We start from the raw sequence: 15194 nt of genomic DNA, 5'->3' as shown, positions 1-15194 counted from the left end.
ATCCCCCTTGCCCATGTAGCCTAATATTCCAGTTCAGTTATTCTTTGCACTGTACCCACGTGCTGGCAATGATATGCTACCCAAGGACTGGGTACCATGCTTGTCCACACCCACAGCAACCTCCTTCTGCCAAAACAAACTTTATTGCACAAAAAATCATTTATGTACAGTCAGATATAAAGATGTCTCTTTGAGTGACTTCTGTGCATATATTTTCTCAACTCAAGATTAGAGCATAAAAGTTGGGCCACGATGCCAGAGGTGCTCTGCTCATGGCAGGATCAGGGAGAGGATTGTCGCTTGGAAGTAGAAACACTTAAATGGCAGAAGGACAACACTGCATCTATAGACCAAGAACACTCACCCACGACCCTGTGTGTGCTCCAATATTGAGGGAATTTGGGAGGCCAAGTCTAGTGCTCATCCCAGACCTACGCATCTGGGTAGACTAGCAGCCTCGAAACTTGTTTTGAGTGGAATAACAACCAATCTTGACTAATGGTTGCCTATGGTTCTCTTCCTACTCCCCAAGCCCATTTTACCCTGTTTGTTTCCTGCCCTACATCTCTTACAAAGAATTCTCCCCCTGTTGCCCAACAAGCTCCATCCCCACAATGGTAAGTGTTTAGGTTAAATATAGTTCTAGGTTATTCTAGAACCTCAGATCTAAAGTATATATTATCTGACTCATGAGGCAGAGGTCCTTTAAATTCTGACCCCTATCTTCCACAGAATCCAGTCATTCTCCCTCACAGGTAGTTAGGATGCTGACCAAAGCCTTAGGGTTAGCTCAACAGCTGTGTGAATGATGCCCCTGGGGGAAACATAATACAGTAGGAAGCTTGGGGCAGAGCCAAAATAGGGAGGAGAGATGCCCAGCACTACAGTGCTTAAAGCATGTCTTTCTCTGTTAACCAGCCAGAAGGATCCTTGCAGCTAAATAAAGCTAGGGAGAGTGAGAGCTAGCCCTGCAAGTATCCAACTAAGCCAGCGGACGAGTTCCCCTCTGATGATTCTCCTGCCAAGAGTCAACATTTGGCAGCATGCACAGCCCAGAACAAAGTCCTCCAGTCTTAGTCCTGTTTCCCCTCTGCTACTGGCCGCCACTGCTTTCCCCCAGGTCCCAAAGTACTGTGAACTTGTGAGGGAACCACAGACTGGAGTGCAAACACCAAGGAGAATAGCTGGACAATCCACTCCTCAAAAAATTTCAATCCCCTTGTCACTCCAAAGGAAGAATATCCTTGTTTAGATGCGAATTCAGAAGAAACCGTTCCCTCAGAACAGTTTTAACCCCAAATGGACAACAGCTGCCAGTGTTGAGGACTTTTCCATGAGAATCAGTGATTGTGGGAACAAACAGTATTTTCAGTTTCCATGGCGCCTGCGCTGGATTTGCAAAGACCTTTTGTTGGTCTCAATCAAATCTCCATCTAATGGCAGCAGAAGGGAGTAGGGAAGAGGCAGGAGAGAAAGGTGCTTGGGTGCTAGGTAAAGCTTTCTGACCAGTAGCCCAGACTCCACCACTGTTCTTTCTCTTTGGTCTGTCTAGAACAGTGACTATATATTAGGGAAAACAAAATTATGGTGGCAGACAGGAAATGAGGTCCAGGAGGTTACACTAGGCTGGGTTGGGTTAAGCAAGGGGAAGGCCCAGCTTCAAGACTGAAAGAGAGACACCCAGACAACCACCTGGACAGGTCATGTAACACCCTCCCTGTTTCCCTCCCTCCCCACTCCCTTGACCCTGCCCCCCTTCCTGGTATCCCCACTGACTATTCTGAGCAACCCCCTCTGGGAGTTGCAGTCTTTGCCTTCTATCACCAACAAACTGCCCCACTGGAAATGTCCGTCAGTTTTTTGCCAGAGAACCATGCTTCAGGCTCTCCTGTATCAGTACCTTGGGATTGGCCCTAGGCATGGGATGAAAATGGTCCTTGGTACCAGGATGCCAAGAAAGTTGCAAGCAACAGCCCACTCCCACCCTGGGGTCTCAGTGTCCTTGGTTCTTGCCTCAGGCAGGATGCTGTTGGAGCTGGAGGGAGATGTGGTGCCGCTCCATCCCAGGGATGGGGTGGGGGGCACCTAGGCCCTTGAGCTCCCCTGAGTATCTGTCTCTGTTTCAGATGAACTGCTATCAGAGTCTATTTCAGCACTGTCCTGCTGATGTTTCTCCTGCACCTTCAGACGAATTGCCCCGAGGCGAATCAGGAGAGACTGGTAGTCAAAGTGGCCTCGCTTCTCCCCAAAAGGATCCTGAGGAAAGAGAGAAAGGAAAAAAGTCAGATTTGAATTGTTCATATCAGAGACAATAGTGGGACTGCATGGAAGCAAGAATAGCTCCCCAGGAGCTTCTCTCCCTGAGGAGAGCAAAGGACTGCAAGCAATACAAAAACCTCCATTTAAGAATGTTTTCTCAAAGTTCTAAACCCAATCCTCTCATTCTACCTCCCACGTCTTACCTGCTCAGGGATATCTGGCTGAGACACATATTAAAATGAGTTTATTTTCCCCAATGCATACTGCAAACAACAGGGGGAAAGGACTAAAAGGGAGATGCACTGGAATTGCATAATCATCTTAGATAATTCACATGCAGAGCACAGGAGTGCTGAGTTTTTATAACATCCCCAGGAAAAAAAAATGAAGACTATCCTTTATTCCTAAAGTCAGGAGAATCAGAATAACCAGCCTTTTCAAGTTTATCTAATTATTAAAATGTTTAAAGCTTATGTCTCTAGTCACTGGAAAAAAAAAAATAGAGCCTCTGTCTCTATTTGCAGACCCACCAACCCAGTCCTGCCAAGATTCCTCTTCTTCCTTATATAAGTACCTTCTATCCTTGATTCTGCCTTTATCACCCTAAGTCAGGAATCACAAACCATTTTGTACAAACTTCAAAGTCTACTCCAGAGGATGGGGGGGGGACCAAATCGGTAGACAAAAGTTGACTGTCCATAAAGAGGAAGAACTGGACTGCTAGTGAGACAGGATACAATGCAGGTATCTCACACAGGAACTGACAGGTTCCATAACTGACCAATTAGGGACTTGCTGTTGACATCATACCAAAAGCTACCCAATCACTTCTGTCAGCTCCTCTCTTCCAACCCAACCCCACCCCCACCCCCACTCTTTCCATTATGGCTTTCTATAGCCACTACAAACCAGTTTTCACTCCCCAGAGTTACATCCGGAAAGCCTCCACTCTACACTTGCTTTGAAGCAATCAATTTTCCAAACTTTCCTTCCTTCAGACTTCAGCTTCATTTCCACCCACTCACCTCCTCTCCAGGTGCTGGCCCTCCCCTTATAATTTTCTCAGTGCCCAAGGCAATTCTCTAAGCCTCTAAAAAGTTGCAAAGGAGGTAGAGGAATGAAATCATAGATCTAGTCAAAAAAATGCTTTTTCTTCTAAGGACTGATACTGGAACTACTGAGCAACGAAGGTTACAGCTTCTGATGCAAAATATGCTGGGGACATATCCCTTCTCAGGATGTATGAGAAATGGGAACAGGAAGAAATATAGCCCTAACTACACCCTGACACTTGAACCCTGGAGAAAGTGAAAGGCAACATTTACCAAGAGCCACACCTCAGCCAACAGAACATCTGATATTTCTAAAACATGGGTGTTTCACATTGTCACAATCCTCCTGTCTCTCCACTGGTGAGGACAAAAGGAAGGAAGAAACTTACCCAAGCAGTTGCCAAAGAGCTAGAAAAAGGCCTTAAGAAGCCACCAAATCTATCCTATCCTTCAGTCTAAGACCAACCAAAACACTCAGAGATGAGGGATTTTTCAGTGAAGCATTTCAAATGCCCTCTCAGTCACCTGTGTTTGGATTGGTGAGTTCTTCTATTCATCTAGGGTAATTTTTCACATTAAGGAGCTTCTTCCCCATCAAAGAACCAAGAATGGACCACCATTCCTTCAAACACTTGAACTGGGTTACACAGTGCCCCCCTCCAGGTTTTCTCTCCCAGATGCTCTTTCTTCTCCATCCTTTTCAGTTAGCCAGGAGGTTGATGCCACGCCTGGTTTGTCAGTACATCCCTCCCTCTCTCCATCCTGTTCAGCTGTGCCCTGCTCCTCATCCTGCCCCCTTCCCACCTCCCAAGGCCCAGAAAGCTGCTCTACCTGCATTGTCTGGCCTTGGAGGTGTAGTCGGTCTTTGCACACCACCTCATAGAAGTCATAATACTCCATAAAGGACTTCTCCATCACACCCCTGGAAGGCAAAGGTGAACACAAGGTCATGGGATTGCAGAATGAGACAGAAGGGACTCCATGCCCACACTAGCCCTGTCTCTTCACCTTACAGCTAGATTCAACATATACTCCAACTTTCTACCCCAGCCCTTGGCAAAAAGGCCACTGGGACAAGATGCCAAGTTTGGTAAGTTCCACAATCCACACTTAACTTCCCAGGCAGTGTGGTCATTGGAACGACTCCAACCATGACAGCACAGAAACCTGAACTCAATCTGTTTTCTGTTGCCCACCCCAAGCTTATTCACTACTACCTCTGCTTTTAAAAATGAATACATTCATGTCTGAATATATCCCTTTCCCCTCCCCTGCAAACTATTGCTTGTAACATGCAGTTAAAAAAGAAAAGAGCATTCAACAAAACCATCAACACATCAACCAAGTATGAGAGTATATGCAATATTCCATACTCATCATCTTCCCATTTCTGTGAAAAAGCTTACCTCTTCTTTCACAAATATCCCTTCCCCCTCCCCATCCCTGAAAGCTTTGATTAGTCCCTAGTCTTGGCTCACTTCTTTCCCTACTGTCCCAACGTTTACAATCAGCCTACATGCTACTCACCTGTTTTTATATTGCTTTTTAACTGTTCCTGAATGAATCCTTTTCATTAATATAAGTTCTTTGTCCAATCTAATTCAATAGCATTTACTAAGCACTGGTTACTATATACACAAGGTGTGAGAGATAAAAAAAAATAATAATAATCCTTGCTCTCAAAGAGTTTCCATTCTACTAAGGGGATCCACATGTTCTCCAACAAGTGCCTGGGATCATTTGAGGGACCAAGCAAGCACAAAGGGATCGTGAATGGCTTCTCCAAGGAGTTGGTGCATAAGCTGAGTCTTCAAGAGACAGGTGAGGATGGAGCACATTCTAGGCACACTTTGTTTAAGGCAGACACACAGAAGATATGCTAACCTGGGGAACAGCGAGTAGACCCCCTCCTCCCAGCAGGAACCTCATTTTTTTCTCTAATATATGGCCCCTTCTCTCCTTTGATAATGCCACCACCTGGTTCATGCCTTCATCACCTCAGACCCAGACTACTGCAGCAGGCTGCTGGTCTGCTATCAAAGTGATCTCCCTAAAACAATGGTGTGACAAAATCATTCCCTTATTCAGTAAACTCCAGTGGCTCCCTCTATTGTCTGCAGGACCAAATATCAAATCCTGTTCAGCTTTTAAAGTCCTTTATAACCGGGCCCTTTCCTGCACTTCTAGTCTGCTCATACCTTACCCTTTTTCCACTTACTCTACAATCCAATGATACTGGCCTCCGTGTTTATTATTCCTTACACAAGACACTCCCGTCTCTGGCTGTCCCCCATGCCAGAAATGCTTTCCCTCTTCACCTCCCTTTCCTGGTTTCAAGGCCCAGGTAAAAATCTGACCTTCTGCAAGAGATCTTTCTCCATCTTCCTCAATGTTAACGCCTTCTCTCTGAGACTGATGTTGTTGTTCGGTTGTCTGTGACTCTTGGTGACCCCAATTGGGGTTTTCTTGGCAAAGACACTGGAGTGGTTTGCCATTTCCTTTTCCAGCTAATTTTACAGATGAGGAAACTGAGGTCAACAGGGTTAAGTGACTTGCCCAGGGTCACACAGCTAGGAAGTGTCTGAGGCCAGATTTGAGCTCAGAAAAATGAATCTTCCTGACTCCAGGCCTAGCACTCTATCCATTGCACACCTAGTTGACCTCTGAGATTATCTCTAATTAATCTTTGTATCTATCTCGCTTGTTTGCAAGTTATCTCCCCCATTAGACTATGAGCTCCTTAAGAACAGGGGCTGTTGCAGTTTTCAGAGGAAGAAATTAAAGCTACCTATAGTCACATGAAAAAAATTTCTAAATTACAATTGATTAGAGAAATGCAAATCAAAACAACTATGAAGTACCACATCACACCTACCAGATTGGCTAACATGACCAAAAAAAAAAAGATAAAATGCTGGAGAGGATGTGGGAAAGTTGGAACACTGATGAATTGTTGGTGGAGTTGTGAACTTATCCAACCATTCTGGAGAACAATTTGGAACTATGCACAAAGGGTTATAAAAATGTGCCTACCATTTGATCCAGCAATACCACTTCTAGGTCTGTATCCCAAAGAGATCATACAAGTGGGAAAAAGACCCACATGTACAAAAATATTTATAGCAGTTCTTTTTGTGGTGGCAAAGAATTGGAAATTGAGGGGATGTCCATCAACTGGGGAATGGCTGAACAAGTTGTGGTCTATGAATGTAATGGAATACTATTGTGCTATAAGAAATGATGAGCAGGTGGACTTCAGAAAAATCTGGGAAGACTTACATGAACTGATGCTGAGTGAAGTGAGCAGAACCAGAACATTGTACATAGTAACAGCCACATTGTGCGATGACTAACTTTGATACACTTAGCTCTTCTTAGCAATGCAAGGAACTAAGACAACTTAGCTCTTCTTAGCAATGCAAAGAACTAAGACAATGCCAAAAGACTCATGATGGAAAATGCTATCCACATTCAGAGAAAGAACTATGGAATCTGAATGCAAATCGAAGCATATTATTTGCTCTATTTTATTTTTTTGTTTCTTTTTTCACATAGTTTCTCCCATTGGTTCTAATTTTTCTTTACAACATGACTAATGTGAAAAAAGGTTTAACATGAATGTATATGTAGAGCCTATATCAAATTACACGACATCTTGGGGTAGGGGGAGGTTGAGAAATGGGGAGAAAACTTGGAATTCAAAATCTTATGGAAGTAAATGTTGAAAGCTAAAAATAAATTAATTAATTTTTAAAAGACCGGGACTGTTTTTTGCCTTTTTTTTGGTATCATCAGCAATTAGCCCAGTGCCAGGCACATAGTAGGTACTTAATAAATGCTTGTTGACTTATATTTTCCTCTCCTATGCCCAATACAAGAATGCTCTGCATACTGAAGACCTGTGATTCTCACTCTATCAGTGAGGTCCCCCCCCACCCCCACCCCCTCTACTCCCAGTCACTCTCTTTGTCATATACCTTAGGGGCTCAGGGCAGGGACATTTTCCCTCCAGCATGTCACAGACTGCCACTCTGATGGTCTCATGCCGGATACACTCATTGTAGTTTTTGCTGTCTCCTGGGTGCCTCTCCTGTGGTGAAAGACAAATGGCATTGGTACTCAAAGTGCCTATATTAAACAATAGAAGTTTTGGGGAGTAAAGACAAGGAAGGAAGCACTGCATGTCAGAAACAGGCAGAGACAGAAGATGCAGGGCAGGCATTCTTATGTATAAAAACTATTCCCTCCCCCACTGTACTCTACCATTGTTACTAAGCTCCCTAACAGTGGAAACCAAGCTATGTACAAACCCAACAAAGCTCCTTTGGCCATCTTGGGCTCCAATCTCAAGTTGAAGGCCTGCCAAGTAAAGGCTGGATGAGGATTAATTCAATGCAATTTGGGCCAATAGATCAGGAAAGCAGGGCAACAAAGCTGACCTGTCCTGGTGCCCAAAGATGCCCAGAGAATCCTAGGGCCTCAGATAGTAGAGGATACCATGGCAGCAGCTGCAGGAAGTTTCTTACTAGCTTTCTGCCATATTTTCAGGATCTTTACTGGGCATGGATAGTGATGCTCATTCAAGTAAGTCTCTAATTCCTATTATTATTTTTTTTAATTGACAGAAAGTTAACGGCAAAAAGCCAACAGATGACACTACCACAGGATAACATCAGAAATAGCCATCTAGAAGTCTGGGCAGATATGGGGGCCCAGAGTGCTACAGAGGGGCAGGAGTGGGGAAGAGTTTTCTTCCCATAACTCTTTTATCATACAAGACAACCCATTTCTGATTAGGGGGAAAAAAAAACCACTGGGACAGCTCCAGTCTCAGTCATAGGTTTGGAGGTGCTATAAAAAATTCCAAACCTACAGAGCCACAAAACACCAGTCTCCAAACAGCTGCAACGGAGTCCATTCCATAATTTTCTTCCTCTGAAATCAGACAAGCCAGAATGATTTGGGGCAGAATGGTGTTATCTAGGAGATGTGGTTAACTCCCTGCCTAAGAGTAGGGAATGAATTTGTTTCATTCTTAAATAGCCAATAGTCTAGATATCCCCTTTAGTTTAGATGATACTAATTCAGGTCTTTAAATAATCTAATTTAGTTTGTCATCTTTTAGGCATATTATCTAACCTTATTTTTGGTGGTAACAAATAACATTTCTATAGTGTAGACACTCAACTCACTCTCACCCTTGTTAATGATCCTTTTGGCTCTATAGGAGATAAAGGTGTTTCAAAGGTCCAAAAGAGAGGAACTAACTCAGTATAAATCCTAGGGAACACCTCAAGCTTGTGCCAGGGGTAGTATAGACATGAATCCATTGGACACAGACGGCCATCCCCCAAAGACCCTGAACTAATCTTCCAAATGCCTTTATTAAGTAAACTCCTACCTAGGATTGATATGTTAACTGAGAGCACATTACACAGATCTCATTATTGTCATACTTACTAACAAATATCTAAGTCTCTTCACTGAGAGATTTAAGGTGTCCAGAATTAAAACTACTGCTAGTCCCAAATCTACTACTAACTTGTTTAACAGGCCAACTGTCCCCCTTTTCTACTGCAGTTACACCTACTCTCCCAGGAGGCAGCAGACAACATTATGCATCTAAAACAAGACAAAAAGACCCTCCCCTCTTAAGGTCTCAGATTCCATAAAGCTCATTAAAAGTAGTCAATGTCTCCCACTTGGAAGGCTGGCTTACCTGCTCAAAGCCAGGCTCATTGTGGTAGGGGTTTTCAGTCATTAGTGACTGGATGGAGATAAGCACGGAGGAGATACTCTGGGCTGGGCTCCAGGCAGGGCCAGTCCAAGTACTGCAAAACACAGCAAAGGGGGAAGGGAAGAAGGTGAGGCTGGGGAAGACAGATATGGCTCCTTCAGGCCAGTACAAAAGTACTAGGGGCCTGGCAACAGGACTCAACCTTTCTCTTTCACTATTAGCAATCTGGAATTACCCAGTCTCCATCTTACCCCAATTCAAAAGGAAGTAAGTCAATCTCAAGGTGGAAAAAGCAGGTCAAAGGAAAAAAAGACAGAAAACCAGGCAGGATAACTCTAATGGACTTTTAGCTGATCAAGGAAATCTGATTTAACAGGAGCCACAAAAGGAAAGACTAACTTGGAAATATGGTCAATTAGAAAATGCCTCCTAGGATAATCAACATCAAAGTTAATAAATACTCATTACAAATGAAAAGTGGATATTTTTTGTTTTTTGAGGAATGGTAAGACATGGAGAAGAGAGATGCACAGACCTATTGGGAGGAATGAGGCTGCAGGGAGGTTGATAAAGCCAAAAACACAAACACATCTGGGTTCCTGTTCCATACTTGGAACCGAGGGAGTATCAGATTCTCTGAGGTTTACAGAGCCAGGGCAAGCAATGAGAAAAGACTAAGGGAAGAGGCTTTCAAGGCTCATAGAAATAGTAATGTAACAGAGCATTTTCCAATGAAGGGAAGAACAACTAAAGACTTCCTTTCTTCCATAGGGACCTGGGCTAGGCACAGCTAAACCTGCGTGATCACAGCCCAGTAGGCAGAAATAACAGCAAAACAAGAAGTGACACAAGAACTATTTGTTTCAGCCTGACAAGGCAAAGAAGGTTCTGAGGCTGGGGCATAAACACAAGCTTCATGATCACTTTCCTTTCCTAGTCTTAACTCATGGGCAAAAATATAAGTGATTCTTCCCATTAGCCTCATCAAAATTGCTAGTTTCAAAAGCCACCCTGCCCCGCCCTCCACCAGCACTGCTCTCTTTCTTGACTCTCAGTTTGGCAATCCCATTTCAAAACCATCCTCAATCCCCGGTCGTTATATACCAAGAGACTCATGACCTTGGAACAAAGCAGATTCTTCCATGATTAAACGATCCTGGTCAGTAAATAACACTTTAAATCACAAAAAAACCCATTATAATAACACAGTTAACTCCTGAACCTAATGGAAATTTTCTACTTTGTAGATTCTCTTTAACAAATTTCCAGGCTCAGGCTGGTCTCTCCCTGGACCCAACAACTTTGAGCCATCCTGTATCCTTTTCCTTCCCCTGGCTTTGCCATCATTTGGTGTCAGCTCATGGAATGTTTGCATTGGCCTAAGCAAAACATAACTAGGAAGTAATATCCATATTACACTTCCAGGAAAGTGATTTTAAATAGAAACGATTTTTGGGTTACTCACTATTATGGATTATCTTTTCCATTTCTACAGGTAACAGAGCTTGATTGTTTTCCCCTGGGGTTTAGTTATCTTGTCATAATAGATCTCTTCAAATCCCTCTCTTTCAGACTCTACCACCATTACCCACTTTGAGATTCTGAAGGATTTTTAAAAATGGGTCTTGCCACTGACCCAATCCTCTGACTCCCAGGATCAGCTGCCACACGAGCCTAGTGGGGGGGTCTGGTTTCAAGTCACAGGAAGGGATAGAAGAGACAAAGCAGTCTTAATTTTCCCACTCTCCTAACTCCCCAAATAAAAAGGAACCTTCAAAACTTTTTATATCTGCAACAAAGGAAAAAAGATCTAGAACTGGGAGGAACTCAGAGGTCATCTAGTCCATTTTACAGGTGAAGAAACTGAGGCCCATGGAGGTTAAGTGGCTTGCCCAAGACATGCAGAAAGTAAGCATCAGAGGCAGGATGTGAACCTGGGCGCTCTGAATCCAGAGTCAGAATTTTTTTTTTCACAGCATCTTTCTGAATTTCTAACCTTCTCAGGGCAAGGATGGGGACTCTACGTTGGGAAATGAGATTGGGATTAACAGTACTCAAACAAGATGAGCCCAGAATTTTTATGTGCTTGGTTCAGATGTGATGTGGTTCCAATCTCTGATGCAAGTTTTAACCTAACTATAAAAAAAAAAATTACATCCATTTATTGAGAGAGGCAGAATAGATACCCACAACCTAAAATAGCCTGCAAGAGTCTCTGGCTCCCAGCTCAGCTAATTGGAAGTCTCCTCTTACCCCAGAATACTCAGGCAGACTTTCCCATTGCGGTAGAAGTTGGGGTTAAACCTCACTGTGTTATTGCCCGTTGTCATCAGTTTGACCCTTGGTGGGTGGATAGGATAATCTGGAGGACAGCGAAACACGAACAAGAAGAAACCCCCTTCATAAGGAGTGTCAAATGGGCCTGTGATCAATGCATGAATCTGCAAAACAAAAGCCCATCTTGCGCACCATCTCAAAACTGTGCAGTGTCCCCCACCCCAAACCCTCCCATGCCCATGCCACTGCACATGCCACAGGGCAGGGCCCCTTACATTCTTGTAACCCCATCCTATACCCTCACCATATGGCAAAGGTACCCTGTTCTCATTTAAGAAACTTCTCAGAAATACAGAAAATTTCCATCTTAAACAGTAATTCTACCTAGAATTTAACAAAATTCTACTTCATTTCCCTCAGCTGAAGGGCAGGATCAATGGAAGACAGAGGCTAGATGCTTTAACAGGTTAGGGATAGATTTGGAGGTGAGGTAGACAGCTAAGTCATCAGCTTCCTCTCTTGTTGATCAAATTGAGGGGGAGGGGAAGATTTGCAAAGAGGAAGACCATACTGCAGCATTATACAATTAGGTCTTCAAAGGATCTTCAATCTCAGAAATGGGGATTTCTATAATGTACAGTCACAATTAATGGCCAATTTCTCCTTCCCTGGGTGTCGGAACTTGAATTTATATCAGATTTACATACTGCTAGGACTAGAAAAACCTTAGATATCTTATTAACATTCAAAGGCCTCTTTCAAGAATTTGGAAATCAAAGGGAAGAGTTCTTTAACACAATGCCCCGTAGAACTGAACCTACACACTGCCCAGGTAATCCCCCAAACCGCAGCCCAGGATGATCTTGAATAGCAAACTCAGTTGGCCTGAACAAGGCACAAATTCTGGGACCTAAAGGGCTGTGTAGCTAATGTCCTTGGCATTTTACTAGGGACAAGGTATGCCAGTAAAAACATTTTCAACCACATTAAAGACTAAAAAAATCAATTTAAAAGTTTATTCAAAGTAACTAAGACTATACTAACAATTTACAGGTTGAATTTTTGCTTCAGGCAATATGAAAGCAGAGGTGTGCTCTTTAAGCAACTCATTTCTGCCTGACATAGGTTTAGGTGTGAATCTACTTCCAAGGGTGGGGCTAGGGATAGCAAAGAAGCCCAAGTGTCTACATGCCTGGGGATTTTAGGCTTAGACTTCAGACTCACTAAGGTTTCAGGGTGCTTTCTTCAGAACAGGGGCTGTTTTAATTTTTGTAGCCCCCTATACCTAGTACGTTATGTTGTGTCTAGCAGGGGACTTAATAAATGTTTAATGCTGCTGATGTTGCAGGAGACAGTATACTAAACCAGGCATTATTAATAGTAACCTAGTCAAGACCCTGAACACAGCTATAATCCAGGCAGAGACTGCACCCCTCCCCAATCCTCCCTGGATTTGATAGACAACAATATTTATCTATCTGAAGGTCAAGGGAAAAGAAGGCTGCACTCATCCCCTCAATGGAATCACCTACCTTAGTCATGTCAAGGGGATCAGGCACAACAAACATTCCAGGTGGCGGCTCCTTATAAATGGACATGATGTCCCTGTATAACAACAAAGGGGAAGTAGCGGTAAGGGTGGGAAAGCCCTTAAGCAAAGCAGCTGCTGATAAAATGGGAAGAGGAGCCAGAACTAAGTGCGTGGTACCACAAGTGTTTACATTGGCTCACAGGCCAAGGATTCTCAGATTGGATACATGGGAAGGAAACAGAAAACCAAGTGTTATCAAAAGGGGCACTATTTCATCAGGGGGAGGTGGGAAGAAGGAAAATGGGAGATTACAATGGCATCAGAAATCAGTGTGGAAAAACATCTAGTAGCATGACAATTCATTTACTGCACACCCCCAAATATTTCCAGATGCAAAAAAAAAATTCAGGATGAATTGTAAATAAAATGTTACCAACTAAAAAGAAAATGTGAATGTAAGGCAATGCAACTAATTCCAAAAGATACACAACAAAATTACCATGCTTACTTTACAACAAAAATGTGTACGAGAAGAGAATCTTCCTAGGAAATGGGGTGGGGAATGAGGCTAGATATAGTCTTCTGTCCAGGAAACAGACCAATGGAATGAAACACTGAGATTTAACTTTAGGAAAAAATGGGGGGATTTGCTTTTCTGAGGTTACTGGGAATTACACACTAGGAATATTAAATATGAGGACTTCCACAAGTGGCTCCTTGGGCCTCATTCCAGAACTAGGGGCAAGCTGAAGATAAAACACCCCAGGTGAAACAGGCCCAATTGAGAAGGAACCAGAAATCACTAAAATAAAGATTTAGTCTAAACAGGACAGACAGCTAGGGAGCAGAAAGATAAATGATAGCTGGAGGTTTGATTAAGGAATTACAAAGGTTGGGAAAGGGAAATGAATTTCTAAGGTTGGGAGAGAGGGTTCCATTGATAGAATAAAATGTCTTTATGTGGCATCAACTTACAAAATACTGAGCCTAGGGATCTCTGGATAACAGGGCTAGAGCTGGCCAGGGAAAGAGGAAGGGAGAAGAAATAGTTTAACAGGACAAAAAGTTTCAGGACTGGAGGCTGTCCTCCAGGAACAAAGGCAGGGGAAAAGGTTGCAGCCCATTTCTATGGTATATACCTGCTGTAAGGGAATTGAAGATCCAGGAAAAAAGAAAAATGTGGGATGGGGTAGTGGAATGGCTAAGGAACAGAATGGAGGGCACAGAAGGCTTGAGGGAAAAGAGGGGCAAAGAAGGGAAGAAAGAATGAAAAGAGGGAAGAGAGGGAAAAGAGAATGGGGGAAGGAAGGGATATTGGGAAGAAGAGAGTGAGGGCAGAGGAGGGAAGAGAGGAAGGGGAATTGGGGAGAAGGGAGGGCGGGTGTTGGGGAGAAGGGAGGGAGGGTTAGAAGGAAAGAAAGGGAGACGAAGAGGGAGAGGAGGGAAGGAACTTAGGGAGAAGAGCTCAGGGAAAAGTTGGGACTGTATAAAGAGTTGGGGGGCAGGAAGGGGAAACTGGGGGGGGATTTTGGAGAGAGGGAGAAGAGGTGGGAGAGTGGGGGGGGCCCTGAGAACTGAAAGGGGGGAGGCTGAGGGAGCAGGAGGAGAAAAAGGGAGGATCGGAAATGCGGGAGCCCGGGCGAGGGGCTCGGGAGGCCCCCAGGCCGGGGCTGGGGCCGGGGCGGGCGAGGAGCGGCGGCTGCGGCGGGCCGGGCCAGGCGGGCCCTCGCTCGGCCGCACTCACCGCTTGATCCGCAGCAGGCACTGCGGCGCGGCGCGCTCGCTGTCCCAGTCCGAGCTCAGCGTCGGGTCCCAGAAGGCCGAGTGACTGAGCAGCGCGGCCCCGTGGGCAGCGGCCGAGGGCGGGAGCCCGGGCAGCGGGGCCAGGCCTCCCCCCGGCCCGCCGGTGCCGCCTGCCGCCGCCGCCGCCGCCCACACGTCGGGTAAGAAGGGCGGCCCGAAGCCGCCGCTACCGCCGCCGCCCGCGCCCGGGCCCGGGGTCCCCGCAGCCTCGGCCCCGGCAGTCGCCGCCTCCTCAGACGGACTCTCCGCCATCGCCGCTCCGCTTCCGGGACTCCACGCCAACGAGTCCGCCGGCCAGAGCGGCCGCTCCCTCCGCCTCCGCCCCCGCACCACCGAGAGCCGGGCCAGAGTGTCCCTCCCTCCGCTTCCCCGGCCGGCCCCACAGACTCCGCCCAGCCCCAACCAGCGAGAAGCACGGGGCAAGAGTGTCCACACGAGGTCCTCCAGGACGGGAGGGGTGGAGAGACCGAGGGCTCCGAGCTGGGCGGGGGCATTCCCTAGGCTCCCCGGGGATGCAGACCGGGGCTGAAGTCCC

The 15194-nt window shown here is 45.2% G+C and overlaps 1 protein-coding gene across 1 annotated transcript; it reads right to left on the bottom strand.

Moving 5' to 3' along the window:
* Positions 1-121: 121 nt before the first annotated feature.
* Positions 122-14911, bottom strand: UBE2Z (ubiquitin conjugating enzyme E2 Z). The gene is made up of 7 exons (XM_027872677.1): positions 14601-14911; positions 12858-12930; positions 11302-11489; positions 9031-9142; positions 7289-7401; positions 4143-4233; positions 122-2256 (listed from the first exon to the last, which is right to left on the bottom strand). The coding sequence occupies exons 1-7, from the start codon at positions 14909-14911 to the stop codon at positions 2086-2088; spliced, it is 1059 nt and encodes a 352-aa protein (XP_027728478.1). The 3' UTR covers positions 122-2085.
* Positions 14912-15194: the final 283 nt, after the last annotated feature.

This window comes from Vombatus ursinus, unplaced genomic scaffold (genome assembly GCF_900497805.2).
Source record: "Vombatus ursinus unplaced genomic scaffold, bare-nosed wombat genome assembly UNPS02014801.1, whole genome shotgun sequence".
Taxonomy (NCBI): Eukaryota; Metazoa; Chordata; class Mammalia; order Diprotodontia; family Vombatidae; genus Vombatus; species Vombatus ursinus.
This window is presented reverse-complemented; position numbering and strand designations above follow the sequence as displayed.

Bases quoted from the DNA above. Each gene is read 5' to 3' on its own strand.
- UBE2Z (XM_027872677.1), bottom strand. From the start codon at position 14,911: ATGGCGGAGAGTCCGTCTGAGGAGGCGGCGACTGCCGGGGCCGAGGCT. The intron at 7,402-9,030 runs GTAAGCCAGCCT...CTTTCACCACAG, and splicing joins ATGAGCCTGGCTTTGAGCAG to GAGAGGCACCCAGGAGACAG. The intron at 4,234-7,288 runs GTATATGACAAA...TTTGCCTTCCAG, and splicing joins CCCTGCCCTGAGCCCCTAAG to GGGTGTGATGGAGAAGTCCT.